Consider the following 25,947-nt stretch of genomic DNA (forward strand, 5'->3'; position numbering starts at 1 on the left):
GGCCAGAAGGTAACTGAAAGGAGACTTGAACCCTGAGCAGACAATTACCTGTCTCTTTGAAGATTTTTTCATCAGGAGGGACCACTGAACAGAGGCTGTTTAGGACCAGTGTACCCAATTTCAAAGCATTTTTCTCAGAACTCTTGTAATAGTCCAAAGAATTGTGTGTCAAAACAAACCAACGCTTCTTCAGTTTTAATGAAGACATCTTTGGGTTGTTTTTTACTTCCTTATGTAGCCATCCTATTAAAGACACAATTTAAATCACATTTGTTTGTTTGTTTGTTTGTTTTTTAACAGTTGGACAAAATTAAGTTGCTACAAGTTAGTTGCATACTTCTAACAACAAAAACACGATGTAAATTATTTAGCTCACATATTAAACAACTTTGAGTAAAATTTTCAAGCAAAAAAATGATGAAAATACCATATAAAATCTATATGAAAACTTTTCAACTTTGGTGTTTACGTAGAGAAATTCTTTTGTCAACTTACAAAGTTGCTTTTGTCCATATTAGTGTCTTCTAACCCTGGAGTTATCTGCCTCTGCTCCCTCCCCATAATCTCTAACCAGTACCCCTTTCTTCTCATTTACTGCATGTTAGTTTGCACTGCAGGTTGTAACAGAACATATTTTTAAGTACGGGCACCTATAAAGCAGCAGGGATTATCCAAGGTTCAGGCTGTCTATGAAAAAATATGGTATTTCATTAAATGGGCTGAGATTTTAGATTTTCATTCCTTTCTGTTTATAAATACCTGATGTTTGTCAAAAATTAGGAGAAATTTCTTCTCAGAAAGAGTAGTCGGGCATTGGAATGGGTTGCCCAGGGAGGTGGTAGAGTCACTGTCCGTGGGGGTGTTCAAGGAAAGGTTGGACCTGCCACTTGGGGATGTGGTTTAATGGGTGACGTTGGTAGTAGGGGGCTGGTTGGGCCAAATGATCTTGGAGGGCTTTCCTCACCGTAATGAATCTATGAGAGTGAGATAATTTCAGCTGTTTTCATTTGTGAGTTAGTTATACTGTACAAAGATGAGGCTCCAACACTGCCATACTATGCTAGCATATTACACAGATTGTATTGGGGTACCATCTCTTTTGAGGTTAATGGATATTGTTTACTTTATTCGACTTGGTTCTTACCCCTCACAATGAATTCTTGTCCTTCCACTCTAGTGTCCCCCTTTGACCTCTGAAGCAGGGTTATCCAGTGATGCATCTCTTCAGGAGTGTCAGCATTACAGTGAAGAACACGATTAGCAGTGATGATCACAAAGGAATTGGGTCTATGAAAATAAAGATCAAAAAAGCCTTTACAGTCAACATGCTGCTTAAGTCATTCACCATAAGCATAAACACCATCCATTGTTTGCATTTTTGTATTCAGATAAATATTGTCCACCTCTACAGCATTTATTTCAACACCACTAGATCTAAAAAGTATTAGGCATTTTAAAAGACATGACTGTGTTGGATTCACACTGAAATGGTCAGGCTCTGAATAGTGGAAGGGTTCAATTTAAATTGCAACTTGTCCTATTCTCAAAATAAATCTATCATGAGAAAAAAAATCAAATCTTTAATCAGCTTTCAATCTTAATCACAATTTTATTTCAGGGTTGGATCTATTTAGCGTGTCTGCTTCGGTAGTTACATTAGCTAAAATCAACAATTTACAATGGTCTGTAGTGAAGCAGCATGTGAACACATTCTTTTATTTTTAATGCAGTGCATCCCAATTTGCAGACAGTACAATCCATTTATAATGACACTCTGGCTTTTATCCAATCCTACACCAGGATTCACTGAAGCATAAAGAACTAGCCTGAGTGAACTGTTCTGATGGCTCTCTGGATTAGAGGTGTAGGTTTTTCAGCCTATAAACACTTGTTTCAACCCTTTACCATTAATTCTTTTCATATTGTAACACAGAATCACAGACTGGTTGAGGTTGGAAGGGACCTCTGTAGACCACCTGGTCCAACCCTGCTTCTCAAGCAGGGACACCTAGAGGAGGTTGCCCAGGACCATGTCCACCCACTTGCTAAGACCTGTATCAGGTGTAGAAAAAGGGAATGATGCAGTCTGGGCTACCCCATGCATAAGAAGGGCATAGGCTTTCATTATATGGTTCTAGCAAGAAGGTAATTGGGTAGAATTTAGAACCAATTAAAATTGTTTATGGCAATGGTTCACCCAAATATGACCCAATATGTCCGATGTGTGTGTGTGTTGTTTAAAGCTTGATAGAAGTCAGCATAAAGAAAAAGTAATAAAAATGATTAGGAGATAAATATATAATATTTTGGTGAATATTGGTGAGGGGAGGTTACAGTAAGTCAAGTAACATGAAAAGGACAGAGCTAAGGTATAAACTACAGTAAAGCAAGCTATCAAACAAGAGGTTCTGACCAACAGTAGCCAACTTTACAGGCTCCCCTTCTCCCCAGTTTAGGGAAACAGAAGAAACTCCATTCTTGGGATTCCTTCTGAATACAAATTTAAGAGGCTCTCTGCTTAGCTCCTCTCTTTTAAGGTTGCAATAATGGTTTCATATGTGTCAAGATAAAATTATTCTATCACCTACATCGGTCAAATTAATTTCCTAACTGAAAACCCTTCCATCCCTGATTTGCATTCCTAGACTCAGAGAACTAAAAAAAAAAAAAAAAAATACAAGAAAAAAATCTGTGTGAAAAAAAATGCTTACAGGAGAAATGTCTCTCTAACATTCTGAAAGCTTTGGACATCTGTCTTGTATTATTTAGAAAACCTGAGCTTACAATCACAGCTACTTGCAGTATCAGGATTGTGGTAGGCCAAGGAGAAACCAGTAACTTAAACCCAGATGTTTCACACATTTGCAATGAGGAGCCTGTAATGAACTGTTCCAGTATGAATAACACCTCAAAGCCAGAGCCATAGTCTGAACTCAGATAATTTTTTATCCCTCAGTACGCTGTTGCTAGTTCAAGAGCTAAGAATACCCTGACTGTTTTCTGTTTATTTTTAAAATGCTGCATTATTTTGTTTGTTATAAAAGATATTTTTATTTTAGGAAATAAGTATCATCCATCTAGAATACAACATTCTTGCAAGAGAAAATGAATGGCAAAATATTAAGAAGATTTTTTCTCTCTACCGTATTGCTAAGGGACTCAAAAATAGGCTTCTCTTTTTCAGGAGTATTACTTGTGTAAGTGAAAGAAACATTTAATCTTCTGCTTTTGGATCACCATATTAGTAAAACAGCTGAATGGTTCACATATGGAGTAATGTCAGGGAAGTTAGTGAAGTCCTCACATAAAACATCACTCTACTTACCTTCCCTCTTTCAATGTGGCGTTTGATATTATGAAAAGGGAGACAAAAATAATGCCTGGATGGCCAGCAGAATATAGGGACTAAAATAAGAAGCATCTCATTTTGACTAGAGAAATGAGAAAAAGAAAGTCACCAGTCATGGTTCTGACTTACCTATCTGGATTGTCAGCAGCACAGACAGAATCAATTAGTCCTACATCGAGTGTACCCTATAAACAAATGTCCAAGCAGAAAAGGAGGAAGACATTTACTATTACATTACTCACAGTGCTTTACTCAGAGACAGGTGATAGAAGCTGCAGCTTTGATCAAGCAAAATGAACCGCAGATTTGGGCAGTGGTTTCTCCTAACCATTATAAGGAGAGGAAAAACTAAGAGACTCAGATAAACATATTCAGTAAAAGTTTATCTCTAGTTAAGTTGGAGACAGCTCAGAAGCTGCTCTAATTTTTCTATGCTCCCAAACCTGTTTAAGTTTTGTCTTAAAAGTGCCACCCCACTATAAATGGCATTCTCTGAGGGCAAACATTTGAAGTTTGTGTTTCCCTTTGCCTGATTGTAGGTTCCAAATTTATCACATTATTCCCAGTGAAAGCTGTAAAGAATGACAAATGCAGGACAAGGGAAATCTCAAATTTTCTACTTGTGCTTTTAATTTACTCATTAACTGTATCATTGCAAAGCTTCGAACTCAGATGTACACTGTGGCGTGGCAGGGAACTGGACCAAACAAAGAAAAAAAACCAACAGTGCTCGCTTTTCACTGAGGCAAATGATGGGGATGGGGAGAGAAGCCAGCCTTGTACAGAAGCCACTCTTGTACAGGTACAGGGCCTAGGACCTGGAGCCTCTAGCCAGTGTCACAGCTATCACTGTCAGAAGCTGCAGCCACCATAGTGTCCCTCTTTTTCTAAAAATCTTTGCTTTGAAAAATTCTTCAGATTTTGACTTACCACAGCATTTTGTGGATTTGCCTGCTCATCATGCATCTCTCGGATCTCTTGCTCTGTGGACGCATGGACTTGACTCAGAACACTAAACCACTGGCTGTGGAGAGAAAGGCAGCAGTGTAAGTAAAATGTTGCTTGTGCACAAGCCTTTTGTCACCTTTGTTCTGCAGAGATCTAGCAGGTTCTGCTGGTTTTTGAAATTGCTTAAGATTCCTTTTGTCAACATGCATAAATGCAGCAAAGCTTTATGTCAGTTCAAGTAATACAGGATACAAACAAGCCCCTCCAGGTCTCCCATCCAAGTTCATGTCATACCCTTCTTCCTGAAGACAAATACCATGTATAAAAAGTGGCACCTCTAAAAAAACTGGCAATAAGCACACTGAAACATCTGAGTGTTTAGAAAGTATTTGTAACACATTCCACACATTTCATCTGGGAAAAAAAAATAGGTTACTATCTATATACAAAGCCTTTATTGGGAAATCCAACCTTCAGATAATAAATTTTGCTACACTGATAACATGACCAGTAATAGTTTCAATGATACTTCTCCAAAGGCCGAGAGGACATAAGTCCTCTGTAGAAACACAATTGAGAGGGGGGAAAAGAATAAAACCCTCAAGCAACTACCTCTACATTTTCTGTTCCCTGTGGAGCACTGAAAAATCCAGCTGCTGGACGGACTAGGGATGTTGAACCAGAGCCAATTCACACCACTCCAGTAGCCTTGTATTTCCACAGTAGAGAAACTGGCAGAGAGGTTTCCAGTACTCCTGCCCCAGTGCTGAGCAGCAATTGCAAAAGGATTTAATTCCAACCACACCTTCTGCTTCTGGGAAATCTCTACCCTCCTGGCATTTGTATACGATAAAGCTCAACTACTCTAAGCAATTTCTCTGAAAGAAATTTGAGGGCAGAGCTTGGCCTGTTCGGCAGGTTCCTGAATGCCATTCTTTGAGATACGAATTTGCCATTCTAATGAAAACTACCTGGGGCTGAGTTTTCAAAGGGCTCAAAAACCCAGCCTTTAAAACTGAGTCCTCACTTCTCTGCAGAGGGTTCTCAGTCACCACCAGGTTGACAAAACAAATGCAGGATTAATGGCTTTAAATTTAAAGCTATTTTTTCTACAATTATATTCAAAGTATTTATGTCTATGAAACTGGAGTGCTGTCTCCATAACTGGTCACTGAAACCCCCTGAAATGAGGGTTGCCCAGAGAGAATGAACCATCATCTGAAGAAACCTAAAACTTACCTACCTGAAGATTCCCACAAATTCTGCTTTTTTTCGAGGCTTAGGAATTGCAAATGTATTTAAATGTTAACCTTTTATTTAAAGACAAAAAAGACTTCATAGCACTGTATGCACAGTTAGTAATAATTTGTTACTGGACTAAAGAACAATTCAAAAGTTTCCTAACTTCACCATGCAATCTTGGTGTAAACAATGAAAAAGAAATCCATCATTCACTTTGCAAAAATGACAAGGGCAGATTTTACTTTCCTTTTGTTTTCTCCCTCTTGGGACGTCCCTTGGTTTTCAGCGGAGTCCTCAAACACACTTTCATGAGCAAAAATAGTAATTCCTTTTTTTTTTTTTTTTTTTAAGGGGGGGGGCTCAAGTTTCTCTCCCCACCCTCCCCTTCATTTGAACAAAAAGCAACCTCAGTTGATTGTCTAGCTCATGTGCAAAATAATTTTTCAATAGCCAGAACCAACATAGTACAATGATTTTGTACTTCTCTTTTAGCAATGCCAAACATTAACAAGGCTTTGACTGAAGCCAATCCAGAAATCCTTGCACATGTCCCTCATTAAGGTTTTCTAAGATGAATGTGAAAAAAGCAAACTTGAAACATATTGGAAAAAAAAAATAAGCTGGATGGTATGTTATGTATACTATATACAACAATGGTGTGTAGTGCCTCCTCTTCTACATTAAAGAAAAAAATTAAAAAAGATGCCTGGCAACAGACAAATTTTTATGCTGGCAATTCATTATTGATCCCTGTGGAACCTTTATCAGGGCATGTACACAAGTCTAATAGAAAAGGCTTTAGCTAAGCCTTCATTTTAAAAATTACATCAAACAAGAATCTTAACAATGATTGCTGAAAAATTTATACAGAAGTGTAGTTTTAAGGATGCCTAAAAATGAATCAATGACTGCATTGTAAGCATTGCTGAATTTATATTCAGGGTCATGTGATACAGGAAAGTATTATAAATTCAAAACAAACAAACAAACAAAAAACAAAGCAACTTTCAAGGCTTCAGAGCAAGGCTAGCTCAAGTAATGTTGACATAAGCATCCTGCGCTCTGGCCTTGGGGCAGCAATGCAATGGGTAGTAATATTTGATTACTAAGTTTGCTTTATTTAAATGCTTGATTTTTAGAGGCAAGCATATTATTATCTCACACAAACGGTAGTGTGGGGTTTATTTTATTTATTATTATTTTTTTAAAGATACACTACACCTGATCTGACAAGTTAAGCTTGCTGTTTACCTACCAGCATGCTCCTACAGCCTGATATGGATCCTTCAGCAACAAATGTTAAGACCTTATTTTAAATCAGTAGTAAGGCCAACACTGTTGCATGTTCCTCTTGTTCATGAACACGCATTCACTCTAAAATCCAATGATCCCATTGCAACTTGAAAAGAATTAGGCTCTGCTTAGGCAAAAAGATCCCAACCCTAAACAGTACTTTATATTCAACAGGTGGGAGGGATCTTATTGATCTATTCTGTGCAGCTAAATGCAGCAGGGTAATGCAAAAGAAAAGCATCAAGAGCCAATTACATCGGCAGGCCTTCGGAAAAAGTGCTAAATGCAACATGTTTAACACAGCCTGACTATTTGGTGATAGTGGGTAAATAAATAAATGATATACACAAGTCAGAATGGCAGGGAGGTTAAAAAGAAAAAAAAAAAAAAAGCCTGATGATTTTCATACCTTGCATCCTCAGGAGATTCAGCGATCAAGTGGTAGGTCCTATCACCCATTATTAGATCAATACCGTTTTCTTTGCCTGTATTATCAACAATCTCTCTGAAAAGAAGAAAATGCCAAGACTGAGCATTAGATTGTCACTGTATTTTGAAAATGGCTATTCTCCTGAGAGGATCACAAACTACTGACATTCAGAGTAACAGCAATCAGCATTGTTGAACCTGACTAGTGTTTTATCTCAGACAGTACTAATACACCAAATGATAGTTGCCATGTTTTCTACCTAGACTATACAGTACATCCATGCTACTTTATGAATGTCACTATACAAAGTTGACTACTCAAATGTTTTACCACGAACTAAAGGAAAAGCATTATCAAACCCTGAGAGAGGCAAGGACAACTGAATTTAGAAATGGAAACATTTCTGAACTGATTGCATACCAATAGATTTTGGAGTGGTAAAAGGAAAGCCCTTGAAGAATAAAAATAAAACCAAACCTAACCTTTATTAGTGATTCTGTGTAGCTGTAAGTCAGTATGAAGACGATTAAAAAAATGTAACTTCCCAAAAAAGATGATCGCTCATCTTCTGAAAAATTACATCTTTCTAATTTGCAGTTTGGATACCTAAGTATTGATACACCAAAAAATCATGGACCACAAAGCACAAGATTTTTAAGGGGTAACTGAAATAATGTATTAACTTTTGGAAGTTTTTGGTGGAAGATCAAGACATTCCTGAAGCTTAAGAAATAAATCAACTTTATTTCCTTTTCACTGTTTTACTGTATTTGTCTGAAGCTTATTATTTCCTTCTTAATGATCTATGCTTCCTTATCAGCTCTACAGTTCTCATAAATCTCTCTCCTACACACAACATGCGGTCTCTCCTTATCAGCCTCGACAATTTGTTTATCTGCTGTAAAAATAGAATGCTATCATTCTGTATTGTTTTCTTTCATTTGGACAATGTTACTGGGAGGAAGGAAGATTTGACCTACAGTTCAGCTTAGGTTCAGCAACCTTTACCTGACAATTTCAAAGGTATGTTCAGCAAAGAACTTCTTCAGGGATCAGTCAATGAAACAACACAGTGACAACAAAAAGAAGGTTTAAATGTATTAGAAAAAGGACTAAATAAATGCTACGGCACACAAGACAGAGTTGAATTCAGTTTCAACACAAAAATTGTGATAGGAAATTTAGTCTACATGGAGTTTTACTTGACAGCCAGCAGCCCACTGGTTTTACAAGAGCATGTCAGGATGCTCACCAAAACTATTTGCTTTGTCCTGCCTGAATCCAAAGCTCAACCAAGGCTTCCAAAGAAAAGCTTAAACTAAGCTTTTAGTTTAGTTCAAGTACTCTGTTAAATGAACAAAACAAAACGGACAATTGCAGTTTACAAGATTCTCAGTGAAATCAAGTGTTACAGCTGTTTTTCTTTACCTTGGAGTAAAGCTTAGGTACATTTACACAGAAATAAGACTACCAATATTAGTAAACTGTAATTTTTAAATTAGCTAATCTATGCTAATAAAACACGTTGACTGTTTAAAATGAAAAATGCTATCCCTTAGAAAACTTTTTTTGATGCATGCTTTATAAAACATAGAATTTTAAGGCATAAGGAATTTCTGTTAGCAAGACAAATTGTTAAGTTGGGTTTAGTAATTGTAGAGTTTTGAAATGAATATATCCATTTTAAGACTTTTTTTTTGTGGAACTACCATAATTATTTCAAACACGTAAAAACAAACATAAATGTACACCAACGATACAGTTTTGACCCATGCTAACTTAATTATATTCATCACCTATTAATTCCACCCTCTCCATTCTGTGTTTGCCTGCGGCAACAGACTTGGCAACATGCCCTGAATTTCCTTGGGAATCATTACAGACTAAGTAGGGCCTCCAGTCTGGGAGAAAGCATAGATGGGTTCATCATAGCAGCAGCTTTCTGAAGTATTTGGCTCTAGCTTTGCTCTGGATCAGACTTAAGAGAGAGCCAAGTGAGGACAATACTTGCTTTCAAGATCATCAAACACACGCTCGTGCTTGCATTTGTACAAGTTGAGGGCAGAGCACTCAGTATTTTCCCAGATTAAGTCCCAACAAGTATTTAGGAGGAACTACAGCTAGCATATGAACACACGTAAACCTACTTGGCTGTTCGGACATCAATGGAACCCTTCAGCTTTTCTTCACTGTCATTTTCAAAGTACATCAACCTGGACTGCCTGAGAACAAACCATCGTTTCTTCCAGTTCCTTCTGGAAAGCGTGGATGATCCACCCCCCTTTTTATGAAGCCATCCCTGCTTAAGCGCTTCCTGCTTGGAACGAAACCACAGGAAGGTCTCATCTTTGAGGACACACCAGCGTCGCTTCCATGTGTTTATTAAGCCACCTGGCAAAAGAGACAGATGTAGATTTATAGGTAGTTAAGACACACCATTATATTATAAATCAGAAGCTGTGACCAAACCAATGCTGGAAGATGCTGACCAACAATGTGCAGTACAACTGAGTCTCTGCTGTAAGCCATGAAACCAAAGACCTCATTTTTACATATCCTTAAGGCCACCATACGGTTGGCAACCTAAAGACCCTGGAACTATAAATTATAATAAATAAATAAATGTAAACAAAACCAATATAATGTATGTAAGCACATACTATATATTTGCTATACACATATACAACAATTATTTAAAATGAATTATTCTGAGGTCTTATTGTATGTGAGAAACAGATCTCCAACACTGTTTTCAGTGCATTTTGATGATAACCTAAGGAAGTTTAATAAGTGTTAAACCCTTTCCTCCCTCCAGTTTTCTTCAATTCTTTTGGCTATTAGGAGGTAGCAATGTTCATCTCAAAACTATAAAAGCTTGAAAAAGCATATTTAAAGTGTGCTTTATGTGCATACCAGTGTGAGCTCAGTCATACCAAAGCGTAGCTATACTGTGTAAACTTCACAAGAGTTTTGCTACGGCAGACAATACAGCTTGAACTATTGTTATGTAGGTACTAAAACCTCAACCAAACCAATCTTCTCCCATCATTTCTTCTTGCTAACTATGTCAGAGGGTAAAAATCCATGCTAATGGTGACTGCATACATTATTTTTCATGCAAATGTACTCATGTGCCTGTTCATCCCTGTTCTTATTGCAAGACATTTATAGTGATTGTTATGATAGAAGAATTCTAGATTATAATTTAGTGTCAGTCATTAGAAGGTAAACCCAAGAATCTTAACCAGAGAACTGCTGTGTATATTCTTTCAGTCTCTCATGCCCCTTTGCTATGCATACCCTTCCTTTCAGTCTTTTAGATCCCAAATGAAAGTTGACTGAGGTCAGTAAAACTGGTCTGCAATATAGAATGCTGTCTGTTATAAGGTTTTGGGAGAAGGAAGTGGCTTTCTTCAAAATTTGGTACAATTGGACTTTGTGAGTTATTTTGTTAAGCCTATATTGGATATTCCATTGTTATGAGCTGGCAAATATGTAAAATGAAACAGAGGCAGCCTAAAATTTTTAATGTTTCTTTGCAGAGGGGAAAAACACTGCCAGATGTAAACCACTGCAAGTAACTTAAATTGAGAGCAGCTCTCTCCAAACTTTTGCATCAATCTTTGAAGATTTTGAAAATAGCTTAACCCCATAAGAACTGGAGCGCAAGGTTTAGTAAATGTTTCTGTTTAGCTTGTACATTTAGCAATATCTGATTCATGCAGTACCTTTCATGTACAGAAAGCTGTGAAAGTAGGGCAGGCTGACACAGCTGTAGACTGAATCCCTTCGGTAGGAAAGTTCATCATCTGTATCAAACCTGGAGTCAAAATCTTCTTCACTGTCTTCAAACTAGGAAAGAAAAAGGAATGAAGGTGGAATAATCTCTCAGGAAAGAGTTTAGAGAGAATAGCTTTAGAATTCTTCAACTAAAACGTTTTATGATGTACTGAAAAGACATGATTCCTTGGTGCTTCTTGTCCAGCTCACAAGGGGGAGTACACAGTAGTAAGCTGCAGCTTGTCCTGTGTGATTACACAGTAGCCCTAATTTCACATAACAAATTTACAGAACTGCTTTGTAGGTGCTCAGGGAAGTTGTCCCTTTGCAAGAGCATGATGAGGGCGTGCTGTTGTCTTCAATCCCCCTCCATCACCAAAGTGTTGTGGGTAACTGCTTAGAGAAGCCCTGAAAAAGAACCTATTCCACAAGCTGTGGTGATGGCTTTCCTCCATGCCCAGTCATCAGAACTTCTGTTCCATATCTGACACCCACCCACAGCCACGCAACAGGAAGGAGTCTTCAGTGTAGATAGACAAATAGGCAGTTAAAAGCATTTTCCTCTTGGGTAAGAACTGTTGGCTTATCCCAATGGCCATGCTGATCACGTTCTTTGGCTTTCATTACCTCCACTGCCATAGATGTTTTAGTGCTAACATTTTCTTTCTAAATAAGTCAGTATTGTTGCCGAAATACTTTTTCACTTTCCCAGTCACACAGTTTCACAGAAGCATTCTGTGAGTGGTGGACGAAATCATATTCTTCCAAAAATATATTTTGGAAGAGTAAACACTACAGTAAATTCAGTAAACAGTACAGAAAAAGAGCTCTTCAATGTCAGCGTCAGCCTTAGTAATTCTACCATTTGCCATCATATGAAATTTACTCTGAAAGTAATTTCAAATACACCTGGCATATCGGGGATTTCTGCAAGCAGTTTATTCACACTGTTCCAACTTGCATGCATAACTGAACCTGTATTTTCTGAAATCAATTACCCACCACACTACCCCATGCCAAATGTGCACACACACAGGTATTTTGCTTATGAATTGCATCCATGCCTGTGCACCGAGCTCCTCACAAAATAGTGTGCAGTTCTGCATTAAAACAGACAGAACCATATCCTTGCATAACCTAGGACTGTAATCATGGCTGGAGCTGCCTCTGACTCTAATGTGCTCACCCCAGTGGCACTGAGATTGCAACAGAAAACTATGTTCATACGCAGTGTAAATAAGTCAAACTATACGATACAGACATACGAACAGCTACAGTGACTGTACAGCTGTACAATGGAAAAAATATCAGAAATCGTAAATCAATTATTAGATAACACAAAGATCGATACTTACAGAAGACTGAGCTCCTTCAGAACTGAATCTGTACGCTCCAGAGCTGTTGTATGTCCCCACTGAGCATCGGTAGTCTGGTGACCACTGGCTACTGTGCGAATTAGAGAAGGTCACGCTGCTACCAGAAGTAATAGCACCATCCTCGTAATCATCTTGGTCATAATCATAGTCTCCATCGGGAGAAATAAGTTCCACAGAGTCTGGGGGTCTACAGGATACGTTTTCGGGCATGCAGTATGTAGACTCACCACTGGAAGAGTTGTGGAGACTGACTGTGTCATGGGCTGGAGGTATAAGCATGGTGTTGCTAGCAGCAGGAATTGTCGGCACCACAGTATCATTCATATACGGATCCTCTTCTGAGGAATCATCACTTGTTCTGATGCCACTGGTCCTTTGATCAGAATGGCCGTGCTCACTTGGATTGGGTGAATCCTTAAATGCATCATCATCAGCTTCAAAGCCCTCATCTACCTCCTCCTCGGGATATGGCTGGCTGAAGTTAAAATTGGGCTTTTCACTGCAGGCATTTCCAGTCTGTTCAGTGAGCTCAGCAGGATACCCACCACCCACAGAGAGTGACCTCTCAATGTTTCGGACACATTCGTCTATCTCAGCAAAGTTCAGAGATTCTAGGAACTCCTGGGCTGCTCGACAAGCTTCATCCTCGAGCCGCCTGAGTTCCTCATCTCGGAGCTGCTGCAGCCTCTGTAATGAAGCCTCTGTCAAAGACAGCTCCTGCTGCTTCTTCACGCGCTGCAGGTCTTCAATTTCTCTTTCCAGACGCAAGATTTCTTCCACCTGCCTGCTTTCTTTCTGCCTCTCCACCTCTTTCTTCAGCTCTGCCTCCTTCTGGGCTTTCTGAATGGCAGCCAGCTCCTGCTTCTTTCTCTCCTCTTCAGCCTGCGTTCAAAATAAAATAAAATAAAATAGTACCCCCCCCAACACTAGATGTTGTTGCTGTTGTTCTAAAATACTATACTCCCACCATGCTGTTCCTTTAGAAGGACCTTTGTCCCTACATCAGAAAGAAAATGAAAGAAAAAGAGAAATTAAATCATGATTATATTTACTCAGAGATACTTAAAAGCTCAAGTACATGCAGAAAATCTAGTCTTTGCCAAAAATTAAATGAAGCATGAGGTGAAAGAAATTTCCATGCAAACAACTGTATCAAGTTTCCTTTAGCTTTATCTGCCAAATCCTGTAATAAGTTTAGTTTAAATGCCACAGATGCCTTTTATTTTTTTTAATGGTTGGGTTGAGATATTCAAATAAACAGGATGGCTAAAGGCATTAGGAATATCATTTACCTGCTGGGCAAGACGCTCTGCTTCTTGCCTTTGTCTTTCCCTAAAAGTGGGGGAAGAAAAGAAGTTAACAAATCAAGCTCTAAATAAGCTCATCAAATGCCTTTGCTAGGGCAATAGCTCAATTTTCAAATCATCTGCCAGATGCAAGAGAGAGCCAAAAATAAGGTCACCGAGGATACGTTTGTGCATATGTAACTACCATGATAGCTACGTGCATCTTCTAGGAAAAGAAGCCAAGACTTACAAAATCACTTGAATTTACCTCCCATCCCAAAAAAGGCTTTTCAAAGCAAAATCTAATGTGGCACAGAGAGAACAAAATCTAACATGGCACAGGGTGTGATGCAAGAGAGCATACTGCACCTTTCTTCTTCCTCTTTTCTCCTCTCTTCCTCTTGTCTCCGCTTCTCCTCTAGTCTTTCCTTATAAACACGTCTAGCAAGCTGGCCTCGCCGCTGCTTCTGAAGGACTATGGCTGCTTTCTTCAGGCAAAGGAACTTTTTCCTACTACAGAATGCTCTGTAGTTCTTCTGTATCACAACCACATAGTAAAGAACTTTTCTATACCGCTTTCTGGAGAGAGGAAAAAAAAGGGGGGGGGGGGGTCACAAAATAAAGCACGTTTCTAAGGAAACAAGGGACTAATGAGCAGTCATGAGAGGTCCTGCAATAGTGACCTGCAATAATAAGACACAATAGTGAAGCAATTTATTATGTCTAGCTCTGTGATGGTTTCCCCATTCTTGTTTACATTCTCTTCCCCATGAGAGGAAAGAGATTCTCTTATTACCATGACAGAGCTGTGTTTTCATTAAGAAAACACACAGTATCAATCTTGGATGTTCTTGTTCCCTTGAGAAGAAGATGCTACCAAGTTCGGTTTGCATATGTGCACACATGTGGAGAAAGAAGACACATAAGTATCCATCCAACATCTCCGAAAAGAAAGATAATGCACAGGAAGCTCTGCCATTAAAAATGGAATACATTTTTTGAGTAACATACTGGTCAGAATATAAGGGCAGGATTAATTCTACACATGAGGAGAAAATACCACATTATGTAAACAAGGTTCCTTAAACTATCCTCAACTGATTTGTAGAAAAAGCAGAGGAATAAACAGATGGGATCAGGAACTCCAACTAATACATAATGCAGGACGCCAAGTAAACAAATGAAACATTAATCAGTTACCTAATGTCATGGTTCTTTAAGAACCAAACTGACTAGTTTTATTTGCCCTCTCTTTTCTCAACATGAAAAAGCAAAGATAAATCTGCATCTCATCTGGTAATTTAATTTGGGGCAGCCCCATTAGGTACCATCCTGCTAGATTTCCTACTATGTATCTCATACCACAATGCCATTACATGGATGGCTGACCTCCAACCTTCCATTCTGTCCTATTCATTACATAAAGATGACTCAAACACCTTTTTGTTTTATTCACGGGTCTGGTAAAGATACCAGATGGTGTTTTCAAAAGCCACTTACAGGATTTGGATGCCAGGTCTCTGTAAAAGGTTAAGAATTGTACCCAAGGTATTTATTTACCTACTTCCTCCCCCATTCATACCAAGGTTCAATTATTGATATTCTCATCAAGTCACTTACCGGGCTGTGTAACCCAAGATGTGTGCTCGGATAATCATCGCTGCCTTGGTGACTTCCACCTCTCTTTGTTTCTCTAACTTGTGTTCCAAGGACTCACGGAGAAAAACCTACAAAAGAAAACTTCTGGCTTAACTTGCTGATAATTTCACATTTAGAGGACAGCCAGGGTGCTGCCAGCATTATTCTGAGCAGCAGACCTGAGCTTTGTATTTGGAGTCAAACAATACATTTCCTTAATAGAAAATAAAAGAAAAAGAAAAACAAAACAAAACATATTTCTCTTAAAATACCTGCAGATGATCCTCTGACTATGGATTTCAGTAGGAAAGGCCTGAGCACCGTAACAGGCATTTTAATTAGGAGCAGGGATTTTCCAAAAACAATCTAATTACTGGGTTCATTGATGGGCTTTCCCACCAAAGAGTAACATGGGCAAAAAGTTGTACGACGTAGTGTGAACTTCTTGATTTTGCAGTACCACAGAATGGCTGAGGTAGGAAGGGATCTCTGGAGGTCACCAGCTCCAATGCCCCTGCTCTAGCAGGGCCACACAGAACAGTTTGTTTGTGGGGCAGAAATACTTTCCCTAGAAATTCAGCTGTTTTACTGTAACATTGAGCTTCCATAACCTCTTATAATCCTCGTTCCTTCAAGTGTTAGCGGTATAAACCTGCAGAAGTACACTGAAGTGAGTGTGGTTCCATATTCAGGTTGACTCAACTGCCTGTTCTTGTCCTTTACATGTGGAGACATGCTGCGATGGGTATCCGCTGGGGCCAAATATCCATCACAGCCATCCAGCATCCTGCAGACAGACAGCTCCCCAAGCTCTCAGCTGAGCTTCATAAGCAGCTCAGGAAACACCAGCCCATCCCCAGTACAGGATCACTGCAGTTCCTCCAGCAGATACACCACCTCTTCTCTAACTAAAGCCCGGACAAGAGCTGGAAGTGTACGGAGGCATGGATTCCTCAGTTAAGTGTGATGATAGACTATCTGTGCACATAGATCTGGGAAGAAATTCTGCTAAGCTCTCCTACAGGGTACCACCTGTCCATTCCACAAGCCATCCTCTCTCTGGCAAGGCTGAGAAACCCAAATCATTCACCTGGACTGCTCAGGGCTAATGCACAGGTAACTGTGAGCAGAGGCTAGAAAGGATGAAGGAAAGTTTGTCTCTATGGCATGGGCTCTTAGAGGCAGTGTTAACATACATCATTGAAATGTATTTAGCTAATCCAGCTAATTTTGCCTTAAATGAAATGAACTGCTTCTCCAGCAAAGCAGAGGCACTGGGCATGCGGTTACTTCTTCCATACACCTTGATGTCTGCCCTTTACTGTACACTCAACAAGTGGTGAGCTAACTGCTGCCAGTACTTCTTCTAGGTCTTGTCAGCTTTTACATGATGAAGGATAAATCTTCTGGTATCACCGATAGTGGCAACAGCCTGGCATTTTGTGGGGTACGTGAGTAGCTGGGATACTTTGCTCAGTGATACTTTGGTTACTTAGGATCAGAGCCAAGCTACACATCAACATGGCGACAAGGAAATTGCATGGACTCTGCTACTACAAGAGAGCTAAAAGCAGGACTACTTCCTTGAAATGTTTTTCTTCTTTCTTGGAAGAAAAAAAAAATAAAAGTATGAGCTTTTTGGGTGTTCAAGTGGGAAAAAGGTAGTTTAGGGAGACAAAAGCCCATCATTGATGCAAAAGCAGCAGAAATACTGATGAAAAGCACAGTTCTGAGTTTTGAATGCTGTTAGATTTTGCCATAAATTAACCAACACTAAGAATGTAACAAGTCCCATAGAAAGTCCCAAAGTTCCACTATCTGAGCTGCGCTGGGCAGCTCTTTATATATAAGGTTTTTGCTCATATATTAAATAGGCTGTGACATAAAAAGCGTTTTCTTTTACTCAGTGGGCAATCTTTCCTTTGCTTTGCACACACTGCCTTTAAAAATGTACTGAAATTCAAATTCAGAAAGGCATTCAGCTACTTCCTGAACCAAAATAGACATTAAGCACATATTATGCACAGGCTAATGCATTTTCCTGAGCAGGTGCACTGCAGCTTGAGATGTAAAAAACAAGAAAATTTCACACTGGAGCTGAATCATTGCAATGTTGTTACTACTCCTTTTAAATAACATAGTGCCCCATACTATACTGAGTCTGAAACCAATGCCCCCTTGTTCTCTTCTACAATAAGCTATTTATGAAGACTCTTAAAAATGCACATGCAGCTCTTGGGGGCAATTATCCCAGGCCCCACTAAGGGAGGTTACAACAGAGCCCTGGTTCCTGCTGAGCAATTGGTGAAAACAATTTGAGGTTCTTATAAATGTTATTTTGCTAAGACGTTAAGCTGTGTCCAGGGTCTGTGAATAAAAACTACTAGTATACTACATGTGAAAGAATAAGGGGAACCAACACCTAGCTCTGTGTCTGATCATCATCCCTGTATTATTTGCAAGCCATGGTCTACAAAAATGGCATGAAAAATGACTTCAGTTGCAATCAGAATAGCTCAGATTTGATGTCTCATTTCTGTTTTAACTTTAAAATGATTTAATCAAATTTTCCAATATCATCTCTGAGACACCTTCGGTGTGCAAAGGAACACAAGAAACCCTTCAAAGCTATGCAGTTCTGGGGAGAAGAGTATGAGGAGAAATGGCACTTCACACAGAAATCATTTGAATTTCGTAAAATGTTTTTTCTACCTCATGGTAATGAGAAAACTTTTTCACAATTGCATTTAACAATTGACAGGAAAACTGCAGGAGTAATATATAATTCAGCTAACTTTATTTATTGATCTGTATCCTTTCTCTCAGCTATGGAAGTCCTTGGAAACCTGATAGGAGTTACTCAGAGAAAAAGAAAGCACGCGATCTGCAGAGGCCTGGCAGGGAGGATCCTTGGCAGTGATGGCCTGAGATTTGTAATCTACTCTGTAGTCATTTGCACGATGCAATCTTAGTATTTAGGAAATCTTAGATCTTGCAGTGGGGAACCTTCTCCTGAACATGCAATACTTTTACATCATTTGTTAAGTCCAAGAGTACTAATTTGCAAGACAGATGGAAGTTCTGCACATAGCTGTTGTCCAAGATCAAGCTTGCAAAATGAGCGTGCAGAAGTGCCTGCACTGTTTTTTTACTCAAAGTAAAATTCCACTCTTTTAATAAACACCATTTGAAATTCTTTTGGAAGAAAAAAAAATGGTGCAAAGTTCAGGTTGTCTGGAAGGGCACATATTGAGGTCTCATGTACCTCTGAAAAACACTCTTAGACTGGGATGGCAAATGCATGTAGAGCTCAACTCTGCCACACCAACGCTGGCTACAATTAATTTCTCTTTGTGATTTCCCCAACTGAGCAGGTGCCAGGCCGGTGGATCTACTGGAATGAACAGAGAACTGCCTTGCAGAACAGAGTACTGCCTCACAGGGTGGGTACTTCTGCAAATGACTAAGTCCAGCAACCACGTTTTCTGCCCTGATCCTCCCCAGTGCTCATGCTCTTGAGCATTGGTGTAAAATCCAAGTGGACTCTTCCTCCATCAGTGAAATCAGCAGTCCGTTTAAGTGCTTCGGACAGCAAATTCCCTAGCACAACTCTGAGTTGTTACTATAGGGGTTTCAAGAGCATCAACAGACATGCTCAGCTTCCTCTAAGCCCAAAGGTAATTAACATTACAAATACACCTCTGTAGCTGTGCAGTCTAAATCCCATCCCCTCAACTTTGTAAAAGCAGAAGCCACTGCAGCAGTCAGATTACTTTACCTTATTTTTTCCAAGCTGCCATTCAGTACTTGTGTTGTCATACAGACGAAGTAGGACAGCACATTTCTCATTTAAATCTTCAGGCAGAGTTAAGTTTCTCATGAGGACTTTATACCTGGCAATCAAAAAGTATTTATTACTTTATTTAAGAGAAAAGTTCTATTTTTACATTTTCTAATATTAGATTTTCACTTTATTCTCCATCATGACTCACATTTGAAGTGCACAAGTCATTGTGTTTACCTTTTATAAAAGTCTTGAAAGGGCCTTCGGACTGGGAAGCCAGCCCTCCGAATCCTGACGGTCTCCAGCATTCCAGAATAACGCAGCTGGTTAAGCACCACAGTCTGATCAAACTGGTCTGGCATCTAAAACAAGCAAGTTCAAAATAAGGATTTTAATAGCAATAGTTAGAGATGTCAGGGGAAATAAACGCAGGGAAAAATATATGAATGTAACATGTACAAAGGCTAAAAACTGGCTACACAATGTCTTAAGCACAGTAACGGCTCAGAACATATGAAAATATATCTGAAAATAAAAGGGTAAATTCATAATATAATTTCCATAGATAAAACATTTACAGCCCTATAATCCAATCAGCCATCTCTTTCCATTTCTCATATGAAACTAACCAATACAATGCAGGACAAAATGACGGTAAAAACCACAGACCAGCTGACAGTGCAAAGCTCAATTATTTTGTTTCTTTAGCAACTGAACTTACAGTCCCTATAGACAATTCCAAATATTGAAGATACACTATTATAGTGCTGTGATAGTTTTAGGAAAAAAAAGCAAAACAAAATCAGAAAAGATTTAGTTTTTAATGTAGTGACACTTCATCTACTGTTGACAGTAACATCTCAAGTCTTAAACATGTTGTATGTCAAGGAGTTTCTATTCTGAACATCAGAGATGTTTTCATCTGTAAATATAAAAAAAAAACTTCTCCAAGTTTCTGTTAGTTTGCATGCCATTTAGAATCATTTTTTTCATTTAGAAAATATATAAACCTAGCCACCCCATCATGAAAACCTGTGAGTACTGGTCAGTTGTGTTTCTGCTCCTAGGAGTCCTCCCGTTTCATCTCTGAAGCCTCCAAGTCACCTGTGCTTCTACTAGGTCTTGAGGTAAGCCAGTGTCAGCCAATGCCAAACAAAGCTACACAGGGCAGTGCTAATCACCACCCAGCAAAATGCTGACAGTCCTGGCACTGAAATAACACCACATGTAAATACACTCTCTAATTCACCAGCTGGAAGTCCACTTAAACACACCAGTTTACCCTACCGCAGTCATTTGCAGAATTAGAGTGCAGCCTTTGGTATTTTGCAAGTGAAAGTTTGGAAGGCAGGATCTCATAGCTATACTTACTGGTTTATATAAAAACTGAAGTAGCTCACACTCAGCCTAAGTTCTTCAGCTGACAGAAATGAGAGCAAGACCAAGCCCCGAGCAACCGTAACTCAGAGGACTCTCCTGTCATTTATAAAGTTGCTTTAATCGTGCTTCTTGTTCAATTTGGCAAATAAATGACTCCCCCAAATTTGAACTTATCAGAAGTAATTTCATGAAAGAACAGACTCAAAAGTTAATTAAAAACAGCTGTCTACACTTTTTTCATCTGTTAATGAATAAAACAAAATACTCTGTGCTAGTGATGATAACTCATTTGCTAGCTTCAAAAAATATTGATACGTTAGCTTCTAAACCCCTCCTTTAAAAGGCAGAATGTCTAAAATAAATTACAATTCTTCCTTTCATTAGTTTCTTCTCTGGAGCAGCAAGAGGCGACTTCTCTGTATGTGCAGCAGCCCTTCTGCACAGAGCTGCCACAGAGCCACGAGGGCGAACACTTCCTCAGCCCTCACCATTCCACCCACCCCAAAATTTTTTGACCCCTTCATTTGATTCAGGGACTGAAATTCATATGGAAAAATACTACAGCCTGACCCCTCCCCCACAGTCAATAGCACCAAACTAAAAATGAAAACAATTTGTGTTTTGCTTTATTTATTTATTTTTTTTTCCTTCAAGTGGCTGGTCCCAGTGGTGAGCCCTGCCCTGCTTGGGGTTATCAGTGCTGAGTGGCTGCAGGACCTGATCTGGCCTCAGCAGGTGGATGGGGACTATGGAGAAATTCAGCCACTAACAGCTGCTGCTGCCAACTGAGACAGGCACGTGGCATCCCAGAGAGGCTCAGGAGCTGCATCCACTGTACCACAGTGGCTGCTGTTGGGTTCAGGGTTCTGTCACAGAACCATAGAATATCCCAAGTTGGAAGGGACCCACAAGGATCATCGAGTCCAACTCCTGGCACCGCACAGCTCTACCCAAAAGTTTATACCACATGACTACATGTAAGTGCACAGTGCAAACACTTCCTAAACTCTGACAGGCTTGGTGCAGTGACTGCTTCCCTGGAGAGCCCATTCGAGTGCGTAACCACCCTGTCGGTGAAGAGCCTCTTCCTGATATCCAGCCTGAACCTCCCCTGTCACAGCTTGACACCATTCCCTCAGGTCCTATCACTGGTCACTAAAGAGAACAGATTGACTCCTGCCCCTCCACTCCCCCTCGTGAGGAAGTTGTAGGCCATGATGAGGTCCTTCTACCCCTACACGTGTTGGCTTAAAGTGCAGCATTCCCCGCCAGACTTGTGGTCAGGACAGCGTGTTCAGATGTGAGAATGGGAGCGGATACAGTAAAGCCCGGCAGCGACACTGTGGATGGACAGATGGACATCTCTCCCTCCCTGAAGGAGGGCCTCCTGCTCAGAGCCAGCTGGCTGCTCAACTACCTAATCCTTTTAACACCAGCCCCAGGCACTTAACAAGTCAGAAGTCAGCCACAAGGCTGGTTTGAATGATCATTACTCATTACTTTTTTTTTTTTTTTTTTTTTTTTAAGAATAAAAAAACTTTTCATTTCCATCCATGTTTTGATTCACAAGGGAAGAAACATTTTCAAGACTTTTTTTTTCCTGCAACTACAGAAGTTAGAAACAGCCTTGTTTTGTCACCAACAGCTGAGATTGTCAGTGTCACCCAACTTCAGAAGCTTGGATTTTTAAGCCAAAACTCAACAAACTTCAAGAGATGTTAATGTGGTATCAGCAAAGCAACACAAAGACCAGTGCAATTTTTTTACATCAGTGAATTTCCTTCACTTTCCATTACTAACTATTTTTAATTACTCCAAGACACATGAGACTGTTAAATTGGAGGGTCAAATCCTACCCTGGTTTATCACTGGAATTACACCAGTAACAAACCTGGCTGCTCTGAGTAACCCTGGGGGCAGTGGTAAGAAATTTGATGGACTCTATCCTACCCTTCTCAATATGAAGAACCAGAAGGCACAGAGCTCCCATCACCTGGGGTTTTTTTAACTGGGCCATCCCAGAAACTCTTCAGACCTGAGCAACAAGGAGAGCTGCAGCCAGGCAGGGAGGGAGCCAAAACCCAAAACGATTAAATGCATCCATGGTTTCCCATGTCTTATGAAAACAACCAGAAGAAATAAGAAATGCAGTCCTGTGCACCATATCTCAGCATTCAGCACCTTATGACTTGGTGATACATTTCACATAGGGTAGTTTTCCATTGTGGACACAGGGGGTTTCAGCCTCAGTCACATAAATGCTTACAGGCAGGGATAACCTTAAGCACAACTTCCAGTCAGCAGGGCTCCTCGCACTTACGAATCAATTGCAGAAGCATTTACTGAAGCAGGGCACAAGGACTATACACATGCCACTGCAGACAACTTCTAAGATGGAGAACAATGACCACCTCCACTTGAACTACGCTCAACAGCCACAGCAGTGATAAGTGCAGAACAGCATAAAATATCCATGCAAAGGATATTTCACCTATCTTTGGGGAGACATTACAGTAGCCTTTCAGTACCTAAAGGGGGCCTGCAGGACAGCTGGGGAGGGACTCTTTGTCAGGGAGCGTAGCAGCAAGGAATAATTAATGGTTTTGAACTGAAAAAGGGTATGTTTAGATTGGATATTAGAAAGAATTTAGGAGGATATTCTTCACTCAGAGGTGGTAAGGCACTACACAAGGTTGCCCAGAGAAGCTGCAGATGTCCCATCCCTGGAAATATTCAAGGCCATGTCTGGTGGGAGGTGTCCCTGCCCATGGGAGGAACACAAACATTTCACTTTTACCACTAAACCCCTCCAAAACCCCTCCAACGCACAAAATTGCCAGACAAAGGCTATGGACTCACATGGGTCACAGCCACATTCAGGTACTGAGCAACATCTACGTGGAATTTCTTACACTTTGATAGCTACAAGTCAGGACTATTCTACTTGATAAAGGTGTTTGGGGTTTTTCTTTTTTTTTTTTTTTCTTCTTTTTTTTTTTTCAGTGCACTCTTTCACAGTACAACTTGTAATGCATCATTTCCAGAATTCAAAAGTTTCCCCTGAGTTTGGGCCAGACAGCACTAATGCCAAGGCTTTAATGTGACCTGGAGTCTGTGCTGGCGAGACTGTGGCTCCTTAAACTGCTAAATGATTGCTCTGATATGCTGTGAGCCTCCTAAAGGGCAAAGCTTCTGCCTAAAATCACAATTAAAAGAAGCCATTAGGATAGACATCTAACACCTACGCATAATTTTCACTATAAAATCGTTCCTTAGATTACAGTCTGACTGAGGTTGGGAAGAACAACATCCCTTTTCCCTGGACAGCACCATAATGGAGGCCCCAAGCAAATACCACACACACAAAACTTTTGTGTTGTTGTTCTGCAGATCATTTGCTCCATTCAGACAATGAGGATAATTGACTTTCACCAGTCAGACATCCTTTTTCATCCCAGAACTACTAGCTGCCTCAGAAAAGCACAGCCACAATAATGACAGATTACATACAGTCTCACAGATTTTATTTAGGCAGGAGGAACTTCACAGAGAGATGAGGAGGGAAAAAAAAATACCAGTGCCTTGCTTATAGATCGTGCTGTGACAATTTGAGTAGGATGATATGTACAGAGATGGAAAAGATGAACAACAGACACAAGGATATGAAAAAGTAACTTTTTGTTTAAAAAATGGTAACTTTTCTCACTGTCATAGTTCTTTAAATCTATTCTTCTTCACTCCTAGAACAAAGTCTTGGCAATTTAACTCTGGAAAAAAGTAGCATGAATTAAAAAGAGGTCAGTCTTCCCCTGCCTTGTAGTGGGTTTTTGCATCCCAAGGTGCACTGGTATCTTTCTCCCCCCCCCCCCCCCCCCCCCCCCCCCCCCCCGAAATAAAATAACCCCTGCTTGCACAGGGGACTTACTAAACCAGATCTTTCTGAAACAGTTTCCCCATGGTCCACTGATCTCCATCAGCAACTCCTTGAGTCAAAACTAATGCCAGGCTTTTCTCCTAGACAGATTTGAAACGTGAAAAAATAACTTGTAATACCTAGTCTAGCTGAACTGATAGGAAAATCTCTGCATTCCCGTTGTTTGTCTTTATTAAACCACGTGACACTCAGTGATTCTTATCCACGCACACTACTTGGCAGCCTCTACTCATGCCAAGGATTCAGTCCAACAAACTGAAAGAAGTGAAAAGGAAATGGCTGCAGTCTCAATAGGAGAATACATTGCAAAGATAGGATATGGGCAGGGTCTAGGGCACTCTTGCTGTCATTCAAGGGCCCTGAACTGCAGTGCCATCCACATTGGTCACTGTCCTACCATGAACAAACCATCTTACCTCTCTACCCCTGTTCCTCCAGCCACCCACTGTTCAGTCCTTGCACCGCCAACTCTGATAGTGTCTGCTCCTTCACTAGGGTTTCAACCCCAGAACTGCTACACTTAGAGCAGAAAGAGCACGAAAATCTGCATGTCCTCTCCAAAGAAGCAAAGCATCGATTCCACATATCTAAGACCATGCAGAGAAAGATTAAGAAAATAAACCCTCTATGGTCTTGTCAAGTATGCAACGAAATGTAGCTGGAAGAGATTTGGGTCAAAAAAAGCAGCAAGTTTGATGCTGGCTTTGTTTTTGAAGATGTTTCCTCATTATCCCAGAGTATGTATATGTCTACACAGACAAATACCATGAGAGTACAGCAGGATAAAAACAAAGAATATGTCACAGCTAAAAGGTTTATTTCATATTTCCACTTCATGGCAGCAGAAAGTCAAGCACTGTTTGAATAAACATAAAATAACAGTATTTTGCATTTTTGCATGTCCAAATTCTCTTGGGTTTCCACACAACCCCCTTCCCTCTACCCCCCCCCCCCCCAAAAAAAAAAAAAAAAAAAAAATCCTTTAAAAAGTACTAACACTGCTGGTGGTAACTTGACAGAAAAAAAGAGCATACATATATTAAATCAACACTTATGCCTCAAAAAAAATCTCTGGCAAACACCAGGTCAGATTTCACTGCTAACTCAATAATGATATGCTGTCTCATTTATATAATCTCTACAGGTCTGAACATGAAAGCACTACATTTACCAGCAGCAAGCGTTTACACGATTAACTGATCTTCTCCGCAATTCCAAATACCGCATCTGACCCGCATGATTTATCTCCCAACCCTAAACAGCTCAGGTAAGTGACAAACTTCAGAATTTTGTCACACTCATGCAGCAGGTTAGAGATGCCAGTGTTAAAAATAATATTGCATAGAAAGAACATGGTAATTTTAGAGTTCTTCCATTGTACCAAAACAGTCAAAGGAGGAAACTTAATAAATTAATGTAAAAATGGTTTTGTATTTATCCTCTGCCTGTCATTCAGCTTACTTAACAAGTAAGGACATCTCAAGGATATTTTAAAGAAAGCAGCCAT

General features: G+C 39.8%; 1 protein-coding gene across 1 annotated transcript in view; it reads right to left on the reverse strand.

Annotated features, from left to right (window-relative positions):
- Window positions 1-25,947, reverse strand: part of MYO10 (myosin X) — a 164,431-nt gene that overhangs the window by 13,077 nt on the left and 125,407 nt on the right. Inside the window, exons 20-32 of the mRNA XM_032182555.1 lie at window positions 19,364-19,488; window positions 19,121-19,235; window positions 15,325-15,431; window positions 14,074-14,283; window positions 13,711-13,750; window positions 12,398-13,300; window positions 10,991-11,114; window positions 9,410-9,653; window positions 7,242-7,337; window positions 4,280-4,373; window positions 3,479-3,534; window positions 1,145-1,287; window positions 49-243 (exon numbers count right to left, since the gene is read on the reverse strand). Coding sequence (XP_032038446.1) covers window positions 49-243; window positions 1,145-1,287; window positions 3,479-3,534; window positions 4,280-4,373; window positions 7,242-7,337; window positions 9,410-9,653; window positions 10,991-11,114; window positions 12,398-13,300; window positions 13,711-13,750; window positions 14,074-14,283; window positions 15,325-15,431; window positions 19,121-19,235; window positions 19,364-19,488 — 2,452 coding nt within the window. The remainder of the gene's footprint in view (window positions 1-48; window positions 244-1,144; window positions 1,288-3,478; window positions 3,535-4,279; window positions 4,374-7,241; window positions 7,338-9,409; window positions 9,654-10,990; window positions 11,115-12,397; window positions 13,301-13,710; window positions 13,751-14,073; window positions 14,284-15,324; window positions 15,432-19,120; window positions 19,236-19,363; window positions 19,489-25,947) is intronic.

The sequence above is a fragment of the Aythya fuligula genome, chromosome 2, assembly GCF_009819795.1.
Source record: "Aythya fuligula isolate bAytFul2 chromosome 2, bAytFul2.pri, whole genome shotgun sequence".
In the NCBI taxonomy this organism is placed as follows: Eukaryota; Metazoa; Chordata; class Aves; order Anseriformes; family Anatidae; genus Aythya; species Aythya fuligula.